This window comes from Oncorhynchus mykiss, chromosome 10, assembly GCF_013265735.2.
Source record: "Oncorhynchus mykiss isolate Arlee chromosome 10, USDA_OmykA_1.1, whole genome shotgun sequence".
Lineage (NCBI taxonomy): Eukaryota > Metazoa > Chordata > Actinopteri > Salmoniformes > Salmonidae > Oncorhynchus > Oncorhynchus mykiss.
The window spans coordinates 66967787-66992419 of NC_048574.1; the positions used below are offsets into that span (position 1 = coordinate 66967787).

Here is a 24633-nt window from a genome sequence, read left to right on the forward strand (position 1 = left end):
TCCCTCCTCACTGAGTCACAGACTCACCCCCCCACACACACTTCTCCCCCTCCCTCTCCTCTTTCTGTCATTTCGGGAATCCTGACTTCCTAGCAATACCCCCCCCCCCCCAAAAAAAACAACAGTTTATACATTTTTATTTTTACATTTCCCAATCTCCCTAGCAGACATGGAGAAACGCCATAATTGATGACATTTCTCCTCCTGTATATTGGTTGAATAGGATCGCTGCACTTAGTGAATTGTAAGCATCCCTCTAAGTCGTGCTTTGTCTTGTGTTGCATCCCAATACTTCCCCTGCAGGAAGCCATCCCTTTGTGGTCCTCCCTATGTAATAGCAGAGAGTTATTATTGCATTAGCTGATATGTTATTGCATTACTTCGCCTGCTGTTCTGTTACACTAGACAAGGCCCTTTGTCATTGTTGGCCTTTTCATTTGATATGGTGACTTCCAGTAAAACAGTTTTTTTTTAAATCCCTGTTTTTCTTCCTGAAACCAGTGTGTAAAGTCTCATTCATAATGCAGTGAGTGGCTCTATGGTAAACCCATTATGTTAAGGGTCTGAGTCTCAAGGGGAAACACAACATCCCACTGAATGGGGCAGATACTGTACTGTATGTGGACTGGCCAACTATACACTTCCCATGGGTTGATTTTCAACACTACTGATGGTGGAATGGGCTGTTGTGGTTGACCTCTGCTACACATACACATTCCATGACAATCCGTTATCACTTGTGATGTCTTAGACTTACAGAGAAGTCTAGTTTTGGACACTGGGTAGAGTATATAAACTGATAATGGTATTTTCAGCATTAACCAGCAATAGTTGCTTACATTATTATGTGTGTGTCTGTGCGTGTCGGTCTCTGTATGTGTGCTTGCCTGCGTGTCTGTGTGTGCCTGTGTGCGTGTGTTCTACACCTGCAGAGCCCTGTTGATGTTGTGACAGGAGGGATGTCTCCCATCAGAGACATGGACCGTCTGCTACAGGAAATGGACATCAACCGCCTCAGAGCCGTGGTCTTCAGAGATATCGTGAGTTTACAAAGCTTTGATAAAGATTGAGGTTGAAACGAGTCAATTTTCAAATAAATAGCAGTACCTATGCATTGTAAAAACTTGTTATTGCTGTCTTTTTGGAAGACCCCATGATTTTATTTTTTAAAATACTGTGTAGATGTAGGATCTTAATTTGAGCCTGAAAGTCTGAAATTTCAAAGTGGAAATTACACATTTCAGAAGCCTTATTAAAACCTTAAATACACTACAAGTAAAAAAAAAAATCCTGCATTGCAGGAAAGTTCTTCTGCAACAGGGTGGCCAAATTAAGATCCTACATCTGTACATACTCAAACATATTACAGACTGGCGGTGTGCTGTATTATAGCTGTGTTGCATGTTGTGTGTGTTTGGGTAAAGGAGGACAGTAAGCAGGCTCAGTTCTTGGCCCTGGCCGTGGTTTACTTCATCTCTGTTCTCATGGTGTCCAAGTACCGAGACATCCTGGAGCCCCAAAACGACAAGAAACTCCCTCAGCGCAGCCAGTCTGCCAGGAGCGCAGGTACACATCTCACCCATATGGCTACGCAGAGGAGCTCCATCTTGCCAAGTGTCCATCCCTCAACATGTCAATCTCTCTCTTATACATTAGTTATATATGGAATATCCAATTGTCTTGATTGTGCCTTGAAATGTACTGGTGTGTTGATAGTCTTTAAAGTAGTTTACAATTACTGTAGTAGATTCTAAAAGTTATTTTTGAAGCACGTAGAAGGTTCAGGTTTTTCTCAACGTTTATAAACCTCCTTTAATGATTCCTCCCATCAGACATTAATGCCGTCTCTGGCGGTCCCGACCTGGAGAGCAGTGTGTCCCTCCGTCGCCGAGACTCTGGCATCGGGGATGACCATAGCTCCGTGGCCCCCAGCGAGGCGGACACCACCGCCCAGGGGCCCGACGCCGTGTCCGAGGCCCTGTCCACCCTCTCCTCAGAGGTCAGGGGTCACAGAGAGAACCCCACGGCGGACGCCAGGGGCGGGAAGAACGTGAAGGACATCCTGCGCAGCCTGGTCTCGGCGCCTGCTGATGACATCATGGTGGACCCCAGCCTTCTGCCGCCGGCCTTCCTGGGAGCTGCTATGGGAAACAACCCCAACCAGTTCAGATCCTTTGACAGGTGCGTGGGCCACAGAGTTTTACAATCAGGGGTCAGTCTCTCAAAGGCTGATCTCTGTATCGGAGTCTGCTAACTTTTTAAATACCTCTTGACACGGTTCACAGCCTCACAGCTCTTAACCCCTCACCTCCATGCCTTGAAACGGTCCAACATGAACATGTACTAAGTGAAGGCGAGGAAGCTTCGCATCAGAAACCCACTACCATCACAGACCCCATTTTAAACTCTTGTATCCCCCCCGATCCCATCCCTGTAGCTCCCTGGTTTTGCCTGTCGACGTGGCTTCTCAACACAAATAAACAGGGCTACAAAGTACCTGTCTTCAGGAAAACACATCAAAACAATCGAGGCATCTGCCAGAGGAAGAGAGAGAATAAGAGGGGAAAGAGAGAGAGACTGATCTAAAAGACGACTCTGTGGCAGCCAGCAGGAAGCTGTTTCTTTTCACCTTGTCACTGATATTTAATAGCTTCTCTTTTTCGTCTCTCTCTCTCCCGGTCTTTCTTTCTCTCTGTCTGCACCGTGGGCTAGGCTGTCTGTCTCTCTGGTAGTATAATAAGGGAAAGAGAAGCTGGCTAGATGGATCCCCTATGGACTGAGGGGGCGAGCGGTCAGAGACTTAGTGGGAACCCAAGGCGGTGCTGTGTGTGGGTGGGTGTACTGTACCTATACAGACTATACAGACATCTCTCTAAGTGAGAGAGAGCTGACGGACGGACTGAGGACGAGGTCTGGTTTGTATTTGGGGGAAATGTCCCTGTAGCACACCAGACACAAAGGAAGCGGGGAGAGAGGGAAAGAGCGAGGGAGAGGGAAAGAGCGAGGGAGAGGGAAAGAGCGAGGGAGAGGGAGGGAAAGAGCGAGGGAGAGAGAGGGAAAGAGCGAGGGAGAGAGAGGGAAAGAGCGAGGGAGAGAGGGGGAAAGAGCGAGGGAGAGAGAGGGAAAGAGCGAGGGAGAGAGAGGGAAAGAGCGAGGGAGAGAGAGGGAAAGAGCGAGGGAGAGAGAGGGAAAGAGCGAGGGAGAGAGAGGGAAAGAGCGAGGGAGAGAGGGGGAAAGAGCGAGGGAGAGAGAGGGAAAGAGCGAGGGAGAGAGAGGGAAAGAGCGAGGGAGAGAGGGGAAAAGAGCGAGGGAGAGAGGGGAAAAGAGCGAGGGAGAGAGGGGGAAAGAGCGAGGGAGAGAGGGGGAAAGAGCGAGGGAGAGAGGGGGAAAGAGCGAGAGGGAAAGAGCGAGGGAGCGAGAGGGAAAGAGCGAGGGAGCGAGAGGGAAAGAGCGAGAGAGGGAAAGAGAGAACAAGATCCCCCTCCCCCCCTCCACAGGAAGAGAGACACCTAGTCAAGGTTCTCATGCCAAGAAAGAAAGAAAGCGTTTCTCCATCACCTCCCCTCCCTCCTCCACCCCCCCCCCCCCACACTACTCCTCTTCCAATCGGTGGGAATTCCGAGGCATCCCTGTGATCCTCAGCCTCTTTATCTGTGGAATGCTTTGTCAGCACTCTGGGCACTCCTCATATCTGGTGGGATTAGAGCGGCTCCCAGGGCCGTTAGCGTTGGAGAGGAGGAGAGCTGGAGAGCATAGAGTAACAGCTCTACCTCGCCACGGGGAGCCCCAGTCAGACCCCCAGCTGGCCCCAGCCCAGGCAGCTCCCGGCCCCTCTAACCCAGAGATGAAGGCCCGGGGGCTGGGGTTCCCAGGTCAGCACACCCCTCCTCTGGTCTTCTACCTTTATCTCCCACCAGGATCCGCCTACCCTCACAGACCCTGAAACCTCTGGCTCGGAGATGCCTGGTTATCTTGATGGTTCCTGCTCTCTACTGCGTGGCTGTGCTCTGTGTTGAGGTCTGGGCTCTGCTCTCCCCTGCTCCTCTCTCTCTCAGGTCTACTCTCTACCGTCTGTGTTGAGGTCTGGGCTCTGCTCTCCCCTGCTCCTCTCTCTCAGGTCTACTCTAATCTCTACAGTGCAGACTTCTAGCTTTTCATTTTCACTCAGATGGTAGGGAAATTCCATCAGAGCATACCCAAACTGCATAAGTATGTAGGTGTATTTGAAATGGTTAAAATAGTTCCCAGAAAGTATTTATTTTAGAGTTGAGTCATCTTTTTAAGACAACAAATGATTATGATTCTGACAATAATAAAACAGAGATCTCTATGATATAAATGAATCTGATCACTCAAATGGTTCCGGGTGGAGCTGGGACGATAAACCATTTTTTTGTTGACGCCACCGATCACTTATCGCAGGCATTTTGCTGATATCGTTCATGATGATAAGTAGCCTTTTCTAGAGAAATGTGAAGTTTGAAATTAAATACATTTGATAATATGAGTGATTTGTAAATGTGACAATTAATGGCTACAACCATCAAACTAGTAATAGTAGTGTAAATGATTTTTAAACTGTGGTGTACATGAATATTATAAAGCTATCGTTTTAGTTATTGTTATCACATCAATTAGGGCAATTTATCGCAATATGGAATCTTGTTCTTATCGCCCAGCTCTGCTCAGGTACCTCAGGCTCAAACACACAGCAGTAGTTCATCATAAAGTCCTGCATGTCTCAGTGACAGCGGTGCAGACAGACACCCTGTGTAGACAGACAGGCTGACACCTACGCCAAAACATGGGAACCAACCGGCCTTCCCCCATCCAAATAACTGGTCCCAGGGTTTTACATTTACGAGCGTGGAAAAAGCAGGATCTCCCAGATAAAAATGGCCGGGGTCAGAGGTGAAGTATCACTCTGATTTATTTACTAGGCAGAGAGATGGAGGCCCGGTCGGATAGATTCTGCCGTACATACATTCCCCTCGGGGATATGCCCCTGTTATGGCAGAATGTCCACAAATATTTGCTGCTGCTAACCAGAGCCCCGGTAAACAGTCATCTACGGGAGGAAGAATAGCAGTGTGATTTACATGGCATGTTACAGCAGCAAATGTGGGTGTTAGTTTGACATTTGTGTTAGTAAGGCATTTTGAATGCTGTAAATTGGACTTGTAAAGCAAAGATCGGCCATGTTGAAATGTGATGTTTTGTGGTAAGGAATTGCAAGGGAATTTATTGAGTGCAAATATCATGGCTAGTTGGTCATTGGCACTTGAACATACTGTGATCAACAAACAGCATACTGCCATGACAGAGATATTTGTCAGACCAGATAGATGACAATGGGCCTCCTTGAATAGGAAGGAACCTTCAGTGTGATCCCCTGTCACACTGGGAGAGACATGGAGGGTGCTCCATCTCTCCCTTCTTTCTCACCACCTCTGCTGTCCTCAGGCCAAACACTACTGTCTTTAATCACTGATGTCATCAAGGCCAAGTCCAACCGGACGCTGTGACTGAAAGTGACGGGTAGACCGTTGGAGGTTGGGAAGGGTTTGTTGTTGTGGGGGCATAAAGAACACAGGCATGATTCACATGTTCACATGCGCAGGGCCGCATGCAGTGAGAGGGAGAGGAAGGAAGATCAAAGCCAGACTGCATGGGACACAGACAGACAGACAGCCGCTGGGGCCCTACCCCCATCCCCTTACATGAATAAGCCATAAGGATAAACAGGAGAATGGGGGGTAGGGGGGCTGCCTCTCTGGAGGGGGCAACAGTATGAGACATGCAGTTAGCATTCATCTGGATATTTACTTCAATGTGTCCTGTTAAGCTTGTCTGTGGTGGGAATCTGATGCTAACCTCAACGTCCACTTGGGAATTAAAAATATAGTTCATCCCACTTAACAATTCCCATGTGGAGTCTGACTAATGGCCTGTTGTTCTTTTGCAGTGTGAACCATGTTTGAAAACACGATACGTGAACACGTTTAGCTAGTACTCTGTACTCTAGCCATCAGAAAGGGCAGTGCCAGATATGTCTACTCTAAGTCATACCAGAAGGGAAAGGCCTATCCAGTTAACTCGGCTGGTCAGGTACTGACTAGATTGGATGGTAGTCACTAGTATCAGGGGTGGTGCTGACGTGAAGCACCCAGGGAGAGAGGTGTCGACAGCGGCTGGAGAGAGACAGGAGAGACCATGGTCTGGTTCTCTGCACTGGTTATGAGTAAGAGAAGCCAGGCTATGTCAAGCCCATGGGGAGAGGTGTGTGTGTGTGTGTGTGTGTGGCGGTACAGGGTTGGGGTTCGGTGTTAGGTTCTCCATCTGTTCCCCAGCAACTCAGGCCTTTAAATTATTCAGTTAGGTTATTAGCTACACTTATCGTTGAGCCCCACGCCCCTGTCGATTAATCAGCCGTCAGAGCAGGTGCTTGGCTGTTACTGTTAAACCCACGACCAGGAGAGGAGCTGGGAGAAGCAAAGCTCTGGGCTCTCTGGGTTTCGGGTTGTCAGGGCCTGAATAATTTAGAGGTTTTAACCAATAACCGGTCTTGCCGCCTTGTAAACACAAGCAATTTCATTAATCTGTGCTATTCCTAAGAGTTGAATCGAGGAATGTGCTTACAGGCTGAAAGTGTGAGTGAGAAAGTGAGCGCCTGTGTATAAAGTTACTGCTTAGCAAGCTAGGGTCCTGGAGAGTCATCCCATTTGATTGTTCGATCTACAAATAGGTTAAGCGTAAAGCAGAATAGGATAGTTGTTACCAACCACTGCGAAGGGACAGCGGTGGGTTTTTGACTGTGAGCCGAGGCTAATTAACTAGCGTATTAATTCCTATTTCTTCTATCCTTTACTGTTCAGAAGTAGGGCCATTAATTAAGGGCTGAGTTGAAGTTGACGGTTTACATCCAAATCTCTATTTTTTTGTGTAAAGGGCATGTTATAGAAGAGTCCTCTTGTGTGATTTCACTTGGTTTTGAGAAACTTATCCCCCCCCCCCCCACAACGCCATACACGTCTTTCGTTCTGCACTATATGGGCCACGTATTAACATTAGCGAAGGCTCCATAAACAAATCGGTCCTTGTAGAAATGGCAGAGCTCTGTGTAGTGATGCAGGTCTTTTAGATGTTGCATGTATGAAACTGTGTTATTCCAAACTTTATCCGCACCGTTGTGGCACAAATCCAAGTCATTAGGCCGATATTCGATTGTTTGGTGCCAAATCATCCGAAAGTATCTCAAATTGATTGTGAAGCTCAACAAAGTCACTTATAAATGATTTGGACATGATGCGCGAAAAATGCTAATATCGGTCCCATGACATAAATGGGATTTGTGCCACAAATGCTAAAGCGTTAGCATGTGTAAACAATGCCAAGGAAACTTAACCAAAGTGTGGATTGCTGTCATACCTTGTTTTGTAATTTGGGTGAACTGTCCCTTTAAGTCATATTAATGTCACGGATTCAACATTGGAACTGCAGATGGTTATACAGTACCACAATTATAGAGCGGCCATATTGGCAATAAACCTGTGATATGCTTGAAAATAGCCAGCAGAAGTTGATTCCTGTTCAATGATGGATTGGAAGGAATTTACCATATACATTACGGACAGTAACCCTGTTCTAGAAATAAGACTACAACACCAAAAAAGACAACTATCATTGTGGAATACATTGTTTTCATTTGAGAAATTATGCAAAACACTCTTATCCAGAGGAACGTGCCATAAGTGCATTCAGCAGAAGTAGCTAAAACATTACCTGTATGTACTAAACAGTGTGTGTGAAGACAGTAGACTAAACCGTTGCTGGTATTTCTGCAGCCAGACTGTATCATCCTGCAGCATAGATCACAGCGGGGTCAGAACCAGTCAGTGTTTAACATCCAAAGTACCTTCAGCCTAATGTGTGTCATCTGCCGTCTTAAATCATCCAGGCCCTGCTTTGATACCAACGCCAGCTTTCTGTCTGCGGAGCTACTGAAGCCCAGTCAACATACTCCTCTCTGTGTGTGTTTCTCTGTGTGTGTGAGTTTCTCTTTCTCTCTGTGTGTGTGTGTGTGACCAGTAGGTAGTGATTAGGCCATGCTCCCTCTGTGTCAGCACTGATAAGAAGGCCCAGGTCTACTTTGATAGGGCCACTGGCCTGTCAGGAAGCCTAGTTTAAACTGACAGCTTTATCCAGACGCTGTTTCCGCTCTCTTCCTGTAAGGATGTTATTGATAGGAGAGCACCAGGTCTCCTACAGCACTGGCCCCTAGGGAGAGGGATACACTGGTATTAGTAACCTGTGACTCAAGTAGTACACCAGACCACTATATGTTACGTATGGTAGTACACTAGGACCCATACTGTACAAACAATACCCATACAATGATACAGCATTGGTCAGGGAAAGGGAGGATACCTAGTCAGTTGTCCAACAATGTATTCAACTGAAATGTGTCTTCCGCATTTAACCCAACCCCTCTGAATCAGAGATGTGCGGGGGGCTGCCTTAATCGACGTCCACATCATCTGTAACCTACACCAGACCACTGTGTTATGGATGGGGGTAGACCAGGACCATAGTATACAGTAGGGACCTTGAGGACAGGGATACAGTGTAAACACATAGGGTCATTATAACTTCTACGTACCTTCTATCTATTTCTAGATGTTCAAGAGTGGCCTAGAGTGCTTTTTAACCAAACCCCCCCCCCCCACCCCACCCCCTAACCAAACCTCCAGCGTGACACAGAATGAATGGGCTTGTGGGCCGGATCCTGTCCGCGGGCCGCATGTTGCCCACCCCTAGTGTAACCTAAGGTATCCTAAGAGTAAAGTAGTTTACTACAGCTTCTGCTGTGGGTCTATGACCATGTCTGTTATCCATGTGTTTAAAACAATAGTAGAGGAGTAAAACCACTACAAAGGCTGTGTCCCAACTGTTGGCTCAAAACAAATGGGATACATAGCAAGAACAATGTGCGGTAGCTTCTTTTCTTTGAGCTGTATTGTGTAAGAGAGAGGTTCATCTGCTGATACCTTTGAATGATCTATTCCTTCCAGCTGATTACCAAAATATATCAGATTTATTTATCAGGAATTCCTACTAATCTGTTGTGTGTGCTCCATTTGTCTCCGAGCTAGAATCCAGATTTTCCAATTTTGTATGTTGTCGTGGTCACATCCCTAACAATGTATTGAAGATTTAATATTATTTGTAATGGTGGATGGGCCCACCTTCTGCTAATAAATCACAATGTTTACTGACTTACTGAGTGAGTGAGTGAGTGTTGCAGGGAGCCAATCGATTTCAGGCAAGATGGATGCAGCCATTACTGAATATTCTGTGTCAGGGAAATAGGCCTCTAATGACTCTACTGTCTAAATGGGATCCTGTACTGTTGTTTTCACATGCTGCAGCCTGTGTCTTAACAATCACATCTCACTATGCCTACTAAACTGACATCACTATTGTTTATATCCTAGAATGACAAAAGTTCTGTTCTCATGTCCTTAGTTATTCAGATGTCTCAAGGAATGGATTTTCTAACGTGTAATAGTATTCAACACACATTTTCATATTTACTCTCATCTTTTACAGAAGCGTTCGGGTGGCGCCCAAGAAGGTGGGCGGGGCTCCGTCCCCAGGCTCCTCCACTCCGGTCCCATCAGCCACCGCTGCTGTGGGGGCCGCCGGGACACCAGTCAACAACGTTGCCGTGGTTTCCACGGGCGATGCCTCTCAGAGCACCACCGCTGAGGCTGCAGCCGGTGAGTCCCAGACATTAGGAGGTATGTTAGGTGTCCCAGCAGTAAGGTTACCATGCTACGGAGACGGCACGTCAGAGCACCAAGAATTCCAGCTAGCCAAGCCCAAGGAAAATACCTGTCAAAAAATAGTCTTTTGTATTTGTTTCATTAGTCCACTGTTGATACAGTCCTGGAATGTTTTGCTTGTCTGCAGTGAAGTTTTCAAGATATTGAACTTTAAAAATACAGAAAGTGTCACCGTATGATGCGTTTTGCAGCTTATCTGACAGTAAAAGACTCGTCTTATCCTCTTCCTAAAACCTGTGTTGATACCACAGTCCCTAATCTGCCTCCTTAAGCCTTCGCAGTACTTCTATGTTAGGTTCCATAGATGAGTACCTCAGTATAAGGTGGCAGGTAGCCTAGTGGTTAAGAGCGTTGGGGCTGTAATCCCCGAGCCAGCTAGGTGAAAAATCTGCCGATGTGCCCTTGAGCAAGGCACTTAACCCTCATTGCTCCTGTAAGTCACTCTGGATAAGTCTGCTAGATGACTAAAATGTAGTATAGTATTTCAGTGTGTCTTTCTGAATGTTCCCTCCACGCTGTGTAATCCAGTTAGCCTGGAACACAGCAGAGCAGGCAGACCGAGCAGCATTATTACAGGATTAGTGCGTTATCAGGGATCACTGTCAGACACTATATAGTACAGTACTCTGACTGCAGCCCTAATGCAGATTTTTATTCTGTCTTAATGGGGTATTTATTTAGGTTTGGCTTAAATGTGATGATGCCATGTTGACATTAGGTAAAGAACGAGTGATCTGTGTGTTGTAGAACTAGGAATTATACAGTGTATATGAATGATAAATTATGCTTAACAAGTTTTAGAATCATAGATTAATGTATAAACTATATCAAGTCCACATTGTTTTCTATGCACCAGGCTCAGCTTAGTAAAAGTGCTCAAATTTCTTTCAACTCAAGTAGAAGTCTTGTCTATTGAGTGGAGTAGGTCTCCTTTAGTCCATGGTGACAGTCGGTAAACACTGGGAAGAAGACCTATTGACATTTCCTTTCATGTTCTGTGTGTGGATAGAGCATGTTTTATGTGTGTGTGTGTGTGTTTTAGGTGGGAAATGTTTGCGTAAGTGTGTGTGTGTGCGGTTTGAGAGGAGTGTGTGTGAAAGGCGGTGAGAGTGTGTGTGGGGGTTTAAGGGGGGCCAGTGGGAGGATTAATAGAGAGAAGTTAATTTACTCCTCCACTGTTTGAAGGAGCTACTTCATGTCCACCGGGAGCCTCTCAGCGGGCCACACAACACAGTGGTGCTTAAAGACGGGGCCCCGTGTCCACACACACACATTCCAGTCCACAGCCTGTCATTCCCTAAGAGTTATCCCCACTCTGAGACCTTCCCTTACGGCTGGGAAAACAAGCCCACCGAACACCAGAGGATTCGCCTCCATGTATTCAGCCGGGCATTATGGAATTTATGGGCGACAGTGAAATAGAATTTATTGCCAGATCAATCAAACGTTGTGCTTTGTAGACGTTATAGACTCGTGTGTCTCTGACGCGAGGACGGTGTCGTAAAGCACCTGGAAGTCATTTCATGAATATGCGCCCAAAGCGATGAAAGCAAATGTGTTAATTAAAAAAAGTTTACTTTTTTGCTTACTTTATATAAAATCATTTTCACTATTTACCGGAACATTTTCAAATTGTTCAGTCCAATATCAGCTCAAAAGGCAAACGAATCCTGTATGCATAGTGGTGTGTAAAAGGAAAACCCTGCTAATATCCATGCCGGTTTGTAAAAAACAATCTGCATAAATATTCCCTGATGAATGTAGCATTAATTAGGCCATACATGAACGAAATGATCTGTGCCCAAGTGGAAGGAAGCTGTACGGAGGCAGCTCTACATCATCCACTATCTAGCACCAGACAATTACACTACACTTATCCCACACACACATACATCCACCCGTTCTGGAACATTAGAATGGAAACCCTCTGAAACTAGATTTATTGAGCCACTCGTTCCTTCAGTGCAGTAATGTATTGGTGTGGAGGAGGGCCAATGTATTGTCATATCCTGCTATCAGACTAGTAATGGTACTGATACTAATAATAATACTGATACTTATAATGATACTGATACTAATAATGATACTGATACTAATAATGATACTGATACTAATAATGATATGGATACTAATAATGATACTGATACTAATAATGATACTGATACTGATACTAATAATGATACTGATACTAATAATGATACTGATACTAATAATGATACTGATACTAATAATGATACGGATACTAATAATGATACAGATACTAATAATGATACGGATACTGATAATGATACGGATACTGATAATGATACGGATACTAATAATGATGATACGGATACTAATAATGATATGGATACTAATAATGATACGGATACTAATAATGATACGTATACTAATAATGATACTGATACTAATAATGATACGGATACTAATAATGATATGGATACTTATAATGATACTGATACTAATAATGATACTGATACTAATAATGATACGGATACTAATAATGATACGGATACTAATAATGATACTAATAATGATACTGATACTAATAATGATACGGATACTAATAATGATACGGATACTAATAATGATACGGATACTAATAATGATACGGATACTAATAATGATACGGATACTATTAATGATACTGATACTAATAATGATACTAATACTGATACTAATAATGATGCTGATACTAATAATGATACTAATACTGATGCTGATACTAATAATGATACGGATACTAATAATGATACTGATAATGATGCTGATACTAATAATGATACGGATACAAATAATGATACTGATAATGATACTAATACTAATAATGATACTGATACTAATAATGATACGGATACTAATAATGATACGGATACTAATAATGATACGGATACTAATAATGATATGGATACTAACAATGATACTGATACTAATAATGATACGGATACTAATAATGATACTAATACTGATGCTGATACTAATAATGATACGGATACTAATAATGATACTAATAATGATACGGATACTAATAATGATACGGATACTAATAATGATACTAATAATGATACTAATAATGATACGGATACTAATAATGATACGGATACTAATAATGATACGGATACTAATAATGATACGGATACTAATAATGATACGCATACTAATAATGATACTAATAATGATACGGATACTGATACTAATAATGATACTGATACTAATAATGATACTGATACTGATACTAATAATGATACTGATACTAATAATGATACTGATACTAATAATGATACTGATACTAATAATGATACGGATACTAATAATGATACGGATACTAATAATGCTACGGATACTAAAAATGATACGGATACTGATGCTGATACCTATACTGATGCTGATACCTATACTGATGCTGATACCTATAATGATACTGATACTAATAATGATACGGATACTAATAATGATACGGATACTAATAATGATACTAATACTGATGCTGATACTAATAATTTTACTGATACTAATAATGATACGGATACTAATAATGATACTAATACTAATAATGATACTGATACTAATAATGATACGGATACTAATAATGATACTGATACTAATAATGATACGGATACTAATAATGATACTAATAATGATACTAATACTAATAATGATACTAATACCAATAATGATACGGATACTAATAATGATACTGATACTAATAATGATACGGATACTAATACTAATAATGATACTAATACTAATGGTACTGGTACTAATAATGATACTGATGCTAATAATGATACGGATACTAATACTAATAATGATACTAATACTAATAATGATATGGATACTAATAATGATACGGATACTAATAATGATAAGGATACTAATACTAATAATGATACTAATACTAATAATGATACTAATACTAATAAGAATACTGATACTAATAATGATACTAATACGAATAATGATACTGATACTAATAATGATACGGATACTAATAATGATACTGATACTGATAATGATACGGATACTAATAATGCTACTAATAATGATACGGATACTAATAATGATACGGATACTAACAATGATACGGATACTAATAATGATACTAATAATGATACGGATACTAATAATGATACTAATCCTAATAATGATACGGATACTAACAATGATACGGATACTAATAATGATACTGATACTAATAATGATACTGATACTAATAATGATACTGATACTAATAATGATACGGATACTAATAATGATACGGATACTAATAATGATACGGATACTAATAATGATACGGATACTAATAATGATACGGATACTAATAATGATACTAATACTAACAATGATACTAATACTAATAATGATACTGATACTGATACTAATAATGATACTGATACTAATAATGATACTGATACTAATAATGATACTAATACTAATAATGATACTAATACTAATAATGATACGGATACTAATAATGATACTAATACTAATAATGATACTGATACTAATAATGATACGGATACTAATAATGATACTGATACTAATAATGATACTGATACTAATAATGATACGGATACTAATAATGATACGGATACTAATAATGATACTGATACTAATAATGATACGGATACTAATAATGATACGGATACGAATAATGATACGGATACTAATAATGATAATGATACTAACAATGATACTAATAATGATACTGATACTAATAATGATACTGATACTAATAATGATACTGATACTAATAATGATACTGATACTAATAATGATATTATTACTAATAATGATACGGATACTAATAATGATACGGATACTAATAATGATACTAATACTAATAATGATACGGATACTAATAATGATACTAATACTAATAATGATACGGATACTAATAATGATAATGATACTAATAATGATACTAATAATGATACTGATACTAATAATGATACTGATACTAATAATGATATTGATACTAATAATGATATTACTAATAATGATACTGATACTAATAATGATATGGATACTAATAATGATACGGATACTAATAATGATACTAATCCTAATAATGATACGGATACTAATAATGATACTGATACTAATAATGATACGGATACTAATAATGATACGGATACTAATAATGATACGGATACTAATAATGATACGGATACTAATAATGATACGGATACTAATAATGATACGGATACTAATAATGATACGGATACTAATAATGATACGGATACTAATAATGATACGGATACTAATAATGATACTGATACTAATAATGATACTGATACTAATAATGATACTAATAATGATACTGATACAAATAATGATACGGATACTAATAATGGTACGGATACTAATAATGATACTGATACTAATAATGATATGGATACTAATAATGATACGGATACTAATAATGATACGGATACTAATAATGATACGGATACTAATACTAATAATGATACTAATACTAATAATGATACTAATACTAATAATGATACGGATACTAATAATGATACGGATACTAATAATGATACGGATACTAATAATGATACGGATACTAATAATGATACTGGTACTAATAATGATACTGATACTAATAATGATACGGATACTAATAATGATACGGATACTAATAATGATACTGATACTAATAATGATACGGATACTAACAATGATACGGATACTAACAATGATACGGATACTAGCAATGATACGGATACTAATAATGATACGGATACTAATAATGATACGGATACTAATAATGATACTGATACTAATAATGATACGGATACTAATATTGATACTAATACTTATACTGATACTAATAATGATACTGATACTAATAATTATACGGATATTAATAATGATACTGATACTTATACTGATACTAATAATGATACTGATACTAATAATGATAATGATACTAATAATGATACTAATAATGATACTAATAATGATACTGATACTAATAATGATACTGATACTTATAACGATACTGATACTAATAATGATACTGATACTAATAATGATACAGATACTAATAATGATACTGATACTAATAATGATACTAATAATGATACTGATACTAATAATTATTTTGATAATGATACTGATACTTATAACAATACTGATACTAATAATGATACTGATACTAATAATAATACTGATACTAAAACTGATGCTGGTACTAATACTGATGCTTGTACTAATACTGATGCTGGTACTAATACTGGTGCTGGTACTAATATTGGTACTGATACAAATATTGGTACTGATACGAATAATGATACTGATACGAATAATGATACTAATACTGATGCTGGTACTAATACTGATGCTGGTACTAATACTGATGCTGGTACTAATACTGATGCTGGTACTAATACTGATGCTGGTACGAATACTGATACTAATAATGATACTGATGCTAATAATGATACTGATACTGATGCTAATAATGATAATGATACTAATAATGATACTGCTACTAATAATGCCAATAACGATAATGATACTAATAATGATACTGATAATGATGCTAATAATGATGCTAATAATGATACTAATAATGATACTGATAATGATGCAAATACTGATAATGATGCTAATAATGATACTATTAATGATACTGATAATGATGCTAATAATGATACTGATAATGATGCTAATAATGATGCTAATAATGATACTGATACTGATAATGATGCTAATAATGATACTATTATTGATACTAATAATGAACCACTGGATTATCTCCAGAAACCACATTTATACTCCACTCCTTCCTTTATGTAGAAATGCATTGAGGTGGATGAGGTGGATGAGGTTGTGTGTGTGTGTGTGTGTGTGTGTGCTCTTCTGTTCGTGTGTCTCTACTGTCCTGTCCTGCTCCCAGACTAATAATGAGGCTCTCTGGTTTCCACCAGGATCAGCCAACACCAACCTGCCATCTGTCCCCACGCTGTCCCCAATGACCCGGGACACAGCCCCCAGTATGAGGTGATACAGACACACATTCTTAATTTTTCTGTATTTGTCTATTTGTGTTGTGATGTAAGACAATATTGTGGATTCTGTAGTGGTTTTAGCTGCTGATTTGTGGATCAATTTCAGTTATAAAGTCACCTCTATGCATTTGAATATTCTATTCTACATATTTGCCGGGCACTGACGTATTGATGTAAACGTGTAACGTGCATGTGTTTGAATATGACTGTCTTCCCCTCAGTATCTCAGAGAGGCTGGAGCATGCTCTGGATAAGGCTGCCCCCCTACTGAGAGAGATCTTTGTGGACTTTGCCCCCTTCCTCTCTCGCACCCTGCTGGGTAGTCACGGACAGGAGCTCCTCATCGAGGGCACCAGTAAGTACCCGTCTAGAGAGCATCATGGACCACATGGATTCTCACACAAATCAAATGCATTTATAAAGCCCTCTTTACATCAGTAGATGTCACAAAGTCCTTATACATACACACACACACACACACTAGATTCTAATAATATCAAACTCGTCTTTTATATGAACCACTTATCCCAATAAAAGGTTTCTCTAGATTTCCGACCTGACTGTCAATGATCTGAGGGCTAAACTTACCATCCCACCCTCAGACACAGCCATACTAGTATACACACTGCAGAATTACGGGACATTTCACACGCTTCTTCATCTAAACAGCACTAACACAGGCCCTTTGGTAATGACATCAAGGCTGGTAAAGGCCTCAGTAGAGTGGATCAGTTTTAACTAACTGATTGTAGCTGTGCTGCGGTACAGGGAGGGGAGGGGCGGGTCCTAGAGGCCTGGGTCAGGGGTCAGCCCACTAATGGGAGTGTTTGGGATGTCTACTGCCACCAAACAAAATGGAAAGTTGATTGATAGCTGCAGGGGGGGTGAGGGGGGGTTAGGGATTTGTGTGTGTGTGGGGGGTTGTGGGTGGGTGTGTCGGAGTGTGGGGGGGATTATGCGTGTGTCCATACATGCGTGTGTGCGTGGGCGTGCACAGACCAGAGTAACTGAGAATGCAGAGGTCACTGTCCCTTTTCCTCTCTGCATATGAAATGACCCCTGGCCACTCCACTGCCCCCCCCCCCTCTCTTCCCCTCAGACCTTTTACCACTATAGGATCAATGAGACTTATGCTGAACCACGTCTCAGCCTGTAATACAAGGCCCAATATGTATTAGTTTACAGTAACATCATGTCCACTCATTAGGCCACATCAATACTACTCTGTCCCCACGCAGATGTCGCCGGATTAGGTACTTCTGGTCAGATTGTGTTTGTGTGTCATTGGAGCGTGCACACACTACTACACACGTCTACATTTTCACTGAAGAAGGCAGCCAAAATGGCTGTCATGGCAGTTTCATTCTCTCCCTCTCGCTCTCTCTCTCTCTCCCTCTCTCGCTCTCCACGTCCTCTCTCTCCCCCTCCTTTCTCTCTCTCCCTGTCTTTCTCCCCTCCTCTTTTTCTCCAGGTCTGGTGTGTATGAAGTCCAGCAGTTCGGTGGTAGAGCTGGTCATGCTGCTCTGTTCTCAGGCAAGTCTTCCATCTTTGTCTCTCTACCTCCACCTCTCTCTTTCCTTCCCTCCCTCTCTATCCCTCCTCCTCTTCACCCCATCTGAGTTATCGTCCCTATCGTCCTCACCTTGAGTGCAGTAACTCCAGGATGGCGAGATGGAGGAACCATCTCTTCCGATCTCTCCTCCTCACCTCCCCTCAGGCCATTCCACAGTCACCCCAATCTCTCGCTCCCTTTCTCCAAACGAGAGAGAAGGCATCTTTAATGACCGCTGATATTGGCCTTAAGGTCAAGGGTTCCCGACCTGTCCGTCCACCTTTGACCCTTAGCGTCGGCCCCGGTGGCCCTCAGCGTTCCTCTGTGGCTGGGGCCAACCTGATGAGGAGGGGAAAATTCTGCTTTGCATTGATTCCGGTTAGCAGCCTCCCCTTCTGTTTGGTTGTGTTCTGTGTCCAAGTTTATTTAGTGCAGTGCTGATGGAGGATTCATTAATACAGATGAAGGAATCATAGCAGGTGTGGTGCAGCAGTAGATCAATGGGCTGGGTGTCAATAAACTGGAGATAGATCACACAGCTAATGGTGGGGAGCAGGGATCAGGGAGAGGCCATGGTCTGCTGGTCCTGACTGGACATTTACATTCATGGATATACCGCACACACGCTCAGGCAGGCACACACACGCACGCACACAGGTAAGGACACACACGCGCGCACACACGCGTGCACACACGCGCACACACACATACACACAAGGACACAGAAATACACAAGATACAAACACACCCACACACAGTGTGTTACACACACATGGATGAGAGACACACCTCGTACATAATCACAAACATACTATTTCTTTATAGGCTTGTAAGAACACATATGCTGCTCCTATACAGACATGTACCCAACCAAATGCACTCACACCCCCACAGTGCAGAGACACACACACACCCCCACAGTGCAGAGACACACACACCCCCACAGTGCAGAGACACACACACACCCCCACAGTGCAGAGACACACACCCACACACAGTGTGTTACACACACATGGATGAGAGACACACCTCGTACATAATCACAAACATACTATTTCTTTATAGGCTTGTAAGAACACATATGCTGCTCCTATACAGACATGTACCCAACCAAATGCACTCACACCCCCACAGTGCAGAGACACACACACACCCCCACAGTGCAGAGACACACACACCCCCACAGTGCAGAGACACACACACACCCCCACAGTGCAGAGACACACACACCCCCACAGTGCAGAGACACACACACACCCCCACAGTGCAGAGACACACACACACCCCCACAGTGCAGAGACACACACACACACTCCCACAGTGCAGAGACACACACACACCCCCACAGTGCAGAGACACACACACCCCCACAGTGCAGAGACACACACACACCCCCACAGTGCAGAGACACACACACACCCCCACAGTGCAGAGACACACACACACACTCCCACAGTGCAGAGACACACACACACACTCACAGTGCAGAGACACACACACCCCCACAGTGCAGAGACACACACACACCCCCACAGTGCAGAGACACACTCACACCCCCACAGTGCAGAGACACACTCACACCCCCACAGTGCAGAGACACACTCACACCCCCACAGTGCAGAGACACACACACACCCCCACAGTGCAGAGACACACCCACACCCCCACAGTGCAGAGACACACCCACACCCCCACAGTGCAGAGACACACACACACACCCCCACAGTGCAGAGACACACACACACACCCCCACAGTGCAGAGACACACACACACACCCCCACAGTGCAGAGACACACACACACACCCCCACAGTGCAGAGACACACACACACACCCCCACAGTGCAGAGACACACACACACACCCCCACAGTGCAGAGACACACACACACACCCCCACAGTGCAGACACACACACACACCCCCACAGTGCAGAGACACACACACACCCCCACAGTGCAGAGACACACTCACACCCCCAAAGATGCAGGATAATAACTGTATCCCCGCTGGGCCTTGTTTGTTAGCAGAAGAGGGGTTTCCTATTTAAAACACCACTCAACACCACAAAAAACAGAAAACACAATTGATTAATGGCACCTCTCTCTCAGACCGCACCGCGCTTTTTTAATCTGTTTTATTTTAAAAAGAAACACCGCCTTTCGTCTGCCTTTTTCCTCCTCCTCCCCTGCTCCTCCCCTCCATCCCATTTACTTCCCATTATTCACTTCACTTGTTCTCCAAAAGAGAGGTAATCTAGAGAGATTACACATCCGTTCTGGTGTCACCGGGGCAGTGTGGATGTGGGCTAGCGGGGCGCGGGGACGTCAGGGAGGGGAAGTGAACCCTAGCGGTCCTGGAGAGAGGGAGGGAGTGGAGAATAAATGACATGCTCTAATGCCCCTATTTGTCATATCTGTCAGGGTGTTGTTTAATGCTAATATAATCAAAGGCAGAATCTGGTGATTGCCGACCGAGAGAAAGAGGGCCCCTGGCCCCCAGTCCCACTGGTCTCTCTCTCTCTTTCTCTCTGAAGCATTATGACTTTCTCTCTCTATGGGAAAAGGGAACGGTCCAAGATGGCGTTGATTGCTTCAGTAAATCATCCAACCAAATTCTCTCACAGCCGAAGCAAATGTAATTGTGTTGTTGTGTGGAAAGGAGGAGGGAGGGGGTGTTGGTGATATGATCTACCTTGATATATATATATATATATATATATGAGAGAGAGAGATCTGTTTTTCTTCCCTGGGTTAAATTCCAGCCAGACTTGTGTTGTGGCGATAATTACATTTTTTTTCCTGTGATTTGCGTGCACCTCTGTTTCCCCTCTCTCTCTGACTGGGAAAGTGAGAGAAAGAAAGGCAGGCAGGGAGTGATTGATGATGTTATATACGCCAGCCGCAGGGCCCTCCGGCACAGGAAATGCTCTTGAACCCCACAGGAAGCGCTTCAATCGGCGGCCATCTTGAGAATGTAGACACCAATGAGCGAGCCCCAAGCGTTGGTCCGCGGGAGGAGATTGAGATGATTTTGATAGATTTCTCTCTTCCCCCCTCCTCCTCTCACTTCATCCTTCTCATCCATGATGGCACGATGCGATAGCTATCATGTCTGAAATGTTTTATTAATTTCCTGAGAGGTTGAGATGGAGTGGGACCGGGGTCAGAGGTCGAGAGGCTACGGGCCACAGAGGAGTTTTTAATCACGCCTCGTATGAGACATACAACACAGGGCCACTTCAGCCTGGCATTGAGGAGGGGGTACTAAACCACTGTTTGATAGGACCCCGTCTGTAAAGAACGCTACTCCTCTACCCAATTAAAGATCCATTTGGATCTGAGATCAGAGACATTCATGTCAGAGACGTTGTTGCTTCATTGCTTGGTCTCTTGTGGTTGTATTGATCAGCATATACAAAGTGATGGAATAATGGTGTGGTGGTGTGGTTTCATACACATGGCTTGAACTCTACCTAGTGATAGATCCAGCATTTCTCTCTCTAGGATGAGGTACAGTCGTGTAGATGTAGTATCCTGTACCGTAGGTCCAGTTGTTGTTTACAAGGTTGTTGATAAAGGAAGGCATTTCATTTAGCTGTTTAATGTTTCAATTAACTCATTGGTTTTCTGGCATCCGTGGGCTTTTTAGTAAGTCAACCAGAAATGTTGTTTTCGTTTGGATGACAATCTAACTTTGGGTTGATGAGGAACTGCATCCACGTTCATTGTTAAGTCGAATCCTTTGGACTAAAAGGAGGGATGGAAGAGAGATGGCTCTGATCCAGCTCCCCAAGCGGAGTATCAAGACATCCTGTTCCTCTCAGGTAATTGCTTGCGATGGATCCTTCAAAGCTGAGACTTGTTGGGTATTACGTGACTATCATCTCTGAGACTCCGTCAGTCCGAGCACAGCGCTCTCTCCGCAAGGCCTCTCTCCTCACCGACAACGCCCTTAATTCGCCGTGACAGGCTCTCTCCATGACAACGAACAGTGGCCTAGCTTCTCTCTGTCACCATGTCGGATCTACAGCCTTCAAAGGTGCATCACTTAAAAAGGTTTCCATCCACAACACTGATAAATAGATAATGCTGACTCAGTTAAAGGTCTGTGTGTGTGTGTGTGTGTGCGCACGTCTGTTTATGTGCATACGTGTGCTAAGCTAGTCTCCTCTCTCCTCCACTCTCCTCCAAATCATCTCATTGGATACAGGACAGTCCACTATCAGAGAGGCGTCTGTCAGATAAATCAGCCAGCAGCAGTGTCTGTGTCCTGTAGATCACTGGTTATTGTCTGAGCAGTCTGTCAGGACATCCAACCTTACAGCACTTATCACTACATCCCTCCTGTACATAGAGAGGTGTGGAGGGAGGAGTCAACTACCATCCTGTATATAGAGAGGTGTGGAGGGAGGAGTCAACTACCATCCTGTACATGGAGAGGAGTCAACTACCATCCTGTACATGGAGAGGAGTCAACTACCATCCTGTACATAGAGAGGTGTGGAGGGAGGAGTCAACTACCATCCTGTACATGGAGAGGAGTCAACTACCATCCTGTACATGGAGAGGAGTCAACTACCATCCTGTACATGGAGAGGAGTCAACTACCATCCTGTATATAGAGAGGTGTGGAGGGAGGAGTCAACTACCATCCTGTACATGGAGAGGAGTCAACTACCATCCTGTACATGGAGAGGAGTCAACTACCATCCTGTACATAGAGAGGTGTGGAGGGAGGAGTCAACTACCATCCTGTACATGGAGAGGAGTCAACTACCATCCTGTACATGGAGAGGAGTCAACTACCATCCTGTACATGGAGAGGAGTCAACTACCATCCTGTACATGGAGAGGAGTCAACTACCATCCTGTACATAGAGAGGAGTCAACTACCATCCTGTATATAGAGAGGTGTGGAGGGAGGAGTCAACTACCATCCTGTATATAGAGAGGTGTGGAGGGAGGAGTCAACTACCATCCTGTACATGGAGAGGAGTCAACTACCATCCTGTACATGGAGAGGAGTCAACTACCATCCTGTACATGGAGAGGAGTCAACTACCATCCTGTACATGGAGAGGAGTCAACTACCATCCTGTACATAGAGAGGAGTCAACTACCATCCTGTACATAGAGAGGAGTCAACTACCATCCTGTACATAGAGAGGAGTCAACTACCATCCTGTACATAGAGAGGTGTGGAGAGAGGAGTCAACTACCATTCTGTACAGAGAGGTTTGGATGGAAGAGTCAACTACCATTCTGTACAGAGAGGTTTGGATGGAAGAGTCAACTACCATCCTGTACATAGAGAGGAGTCAACTACCATCCTGTACATAGAGAGGTGGTGGAGGGAGGAGTCAACTACCATCCTGTAAAGAGAGGTTTAGATGGAGGAGTCAACTACCAACCTGTACATAGAGAGGTGGAGGAGTCAACTACCATCCTGTACATAGGGAGGAGTCAACTACCATCCTGTACATAGAGAGGTGTGGAGGGAGGAGTCAACTACCATCCTGTACATAGAGAGGTGGAGGAGTCAACTACCATCCTGTACATAGAGAGGAGTCAACTACCAACCTGTACATAGAAAGGTGTGGAGGGAGGAGTCAACTACCATCCTGTACATAGAGAGGTGTGGAGGGAGGACTCAACTACCATCCTGTACATAGAGAGGTGTGGAGAGAGGAGTCAACTACCCTGCTGTACATAGAGGTGGAGGAGTCAACTACCAACTTGTACATAGAGAGATGGTGGAGGGAGGAGTCAACTACCATCCTGTACAGAGAGGTTTGGAGGGAGGAGTCAACTACCAACCTGTACATAGAGAGGTGGAGGAGTCAACTACCATCCTGTAAATAGAAAGGTGCGGAGGGAGGAGTCAACTACCATCCTGTACATAGAGGTAGAGGAGTCAACTACCATCCTGTACATAGAGAGGTGTGGAGGGAGAAGTTAACTACCAACCTCTACAAAGAGAGGTGGTGGAGGGAGGAGTCAACTACCATCCTGTACATAGAAAGGTGTGGAGGGAGGAGTCAACTACCATCCTGTACAGAGAGGTTTGGATGGAGAAGTCAACTACCAACCTGTACATAGAGGTGGAGGAGTCAACTACCATCCTGTACATAGAGAGGTGTGGAGGGAGGAGTCAACTACCATCCTGTACATAGAGAGGTGTGAAGAGAGGAGTCAACTACCATCCTGTACATAGGAGG

At 43.1% G+C, this 24633-nt stretch overlaps 1 protein-coding gene across 5 annotated transcripts in view; it reads left to right on the forward strand.

Annotated features, from left to right (window-relative positions):
* Positions 1-24633, forward strand: part of LOC110533189 (lipopolysaccharide-responsive and beige-like anchor protein) — a 388104-nt gene that overhangs the window by 109330 nt on the left and 254141 nt on the right. For 4 of the 5 annotated variants that reach the window (XM_036933632.1, XM_036933634.1, XM_036933635.1 and 1 more), the window contains exons 28-34: positions 933-1040; positions 1425-1566; positions 1833-2181; positions 9610-9779; positions 16784-16856; positions 17086-17219; positions 18336-18397. In XM_036933632.1, the coding sequence (XP_036789527.1) occupies positions 933-1040; positions 1425-1566; positions 1833-2181; positions 9610-9779; positions 16784-16856; positions 17086-17219; positions 18336-18397 (1038 nt within the window). The remainder of the gene's footprint in view (positions 1-932; positions 1041-1424; positions 1567-1832; positions 2182-9609; positions 9780-16783; positions 16857-17085; positions 17220-18335; positions 18398-24633) is intronic. The other variant, XM_036933633.1, reaches the window with a different exon arrangement.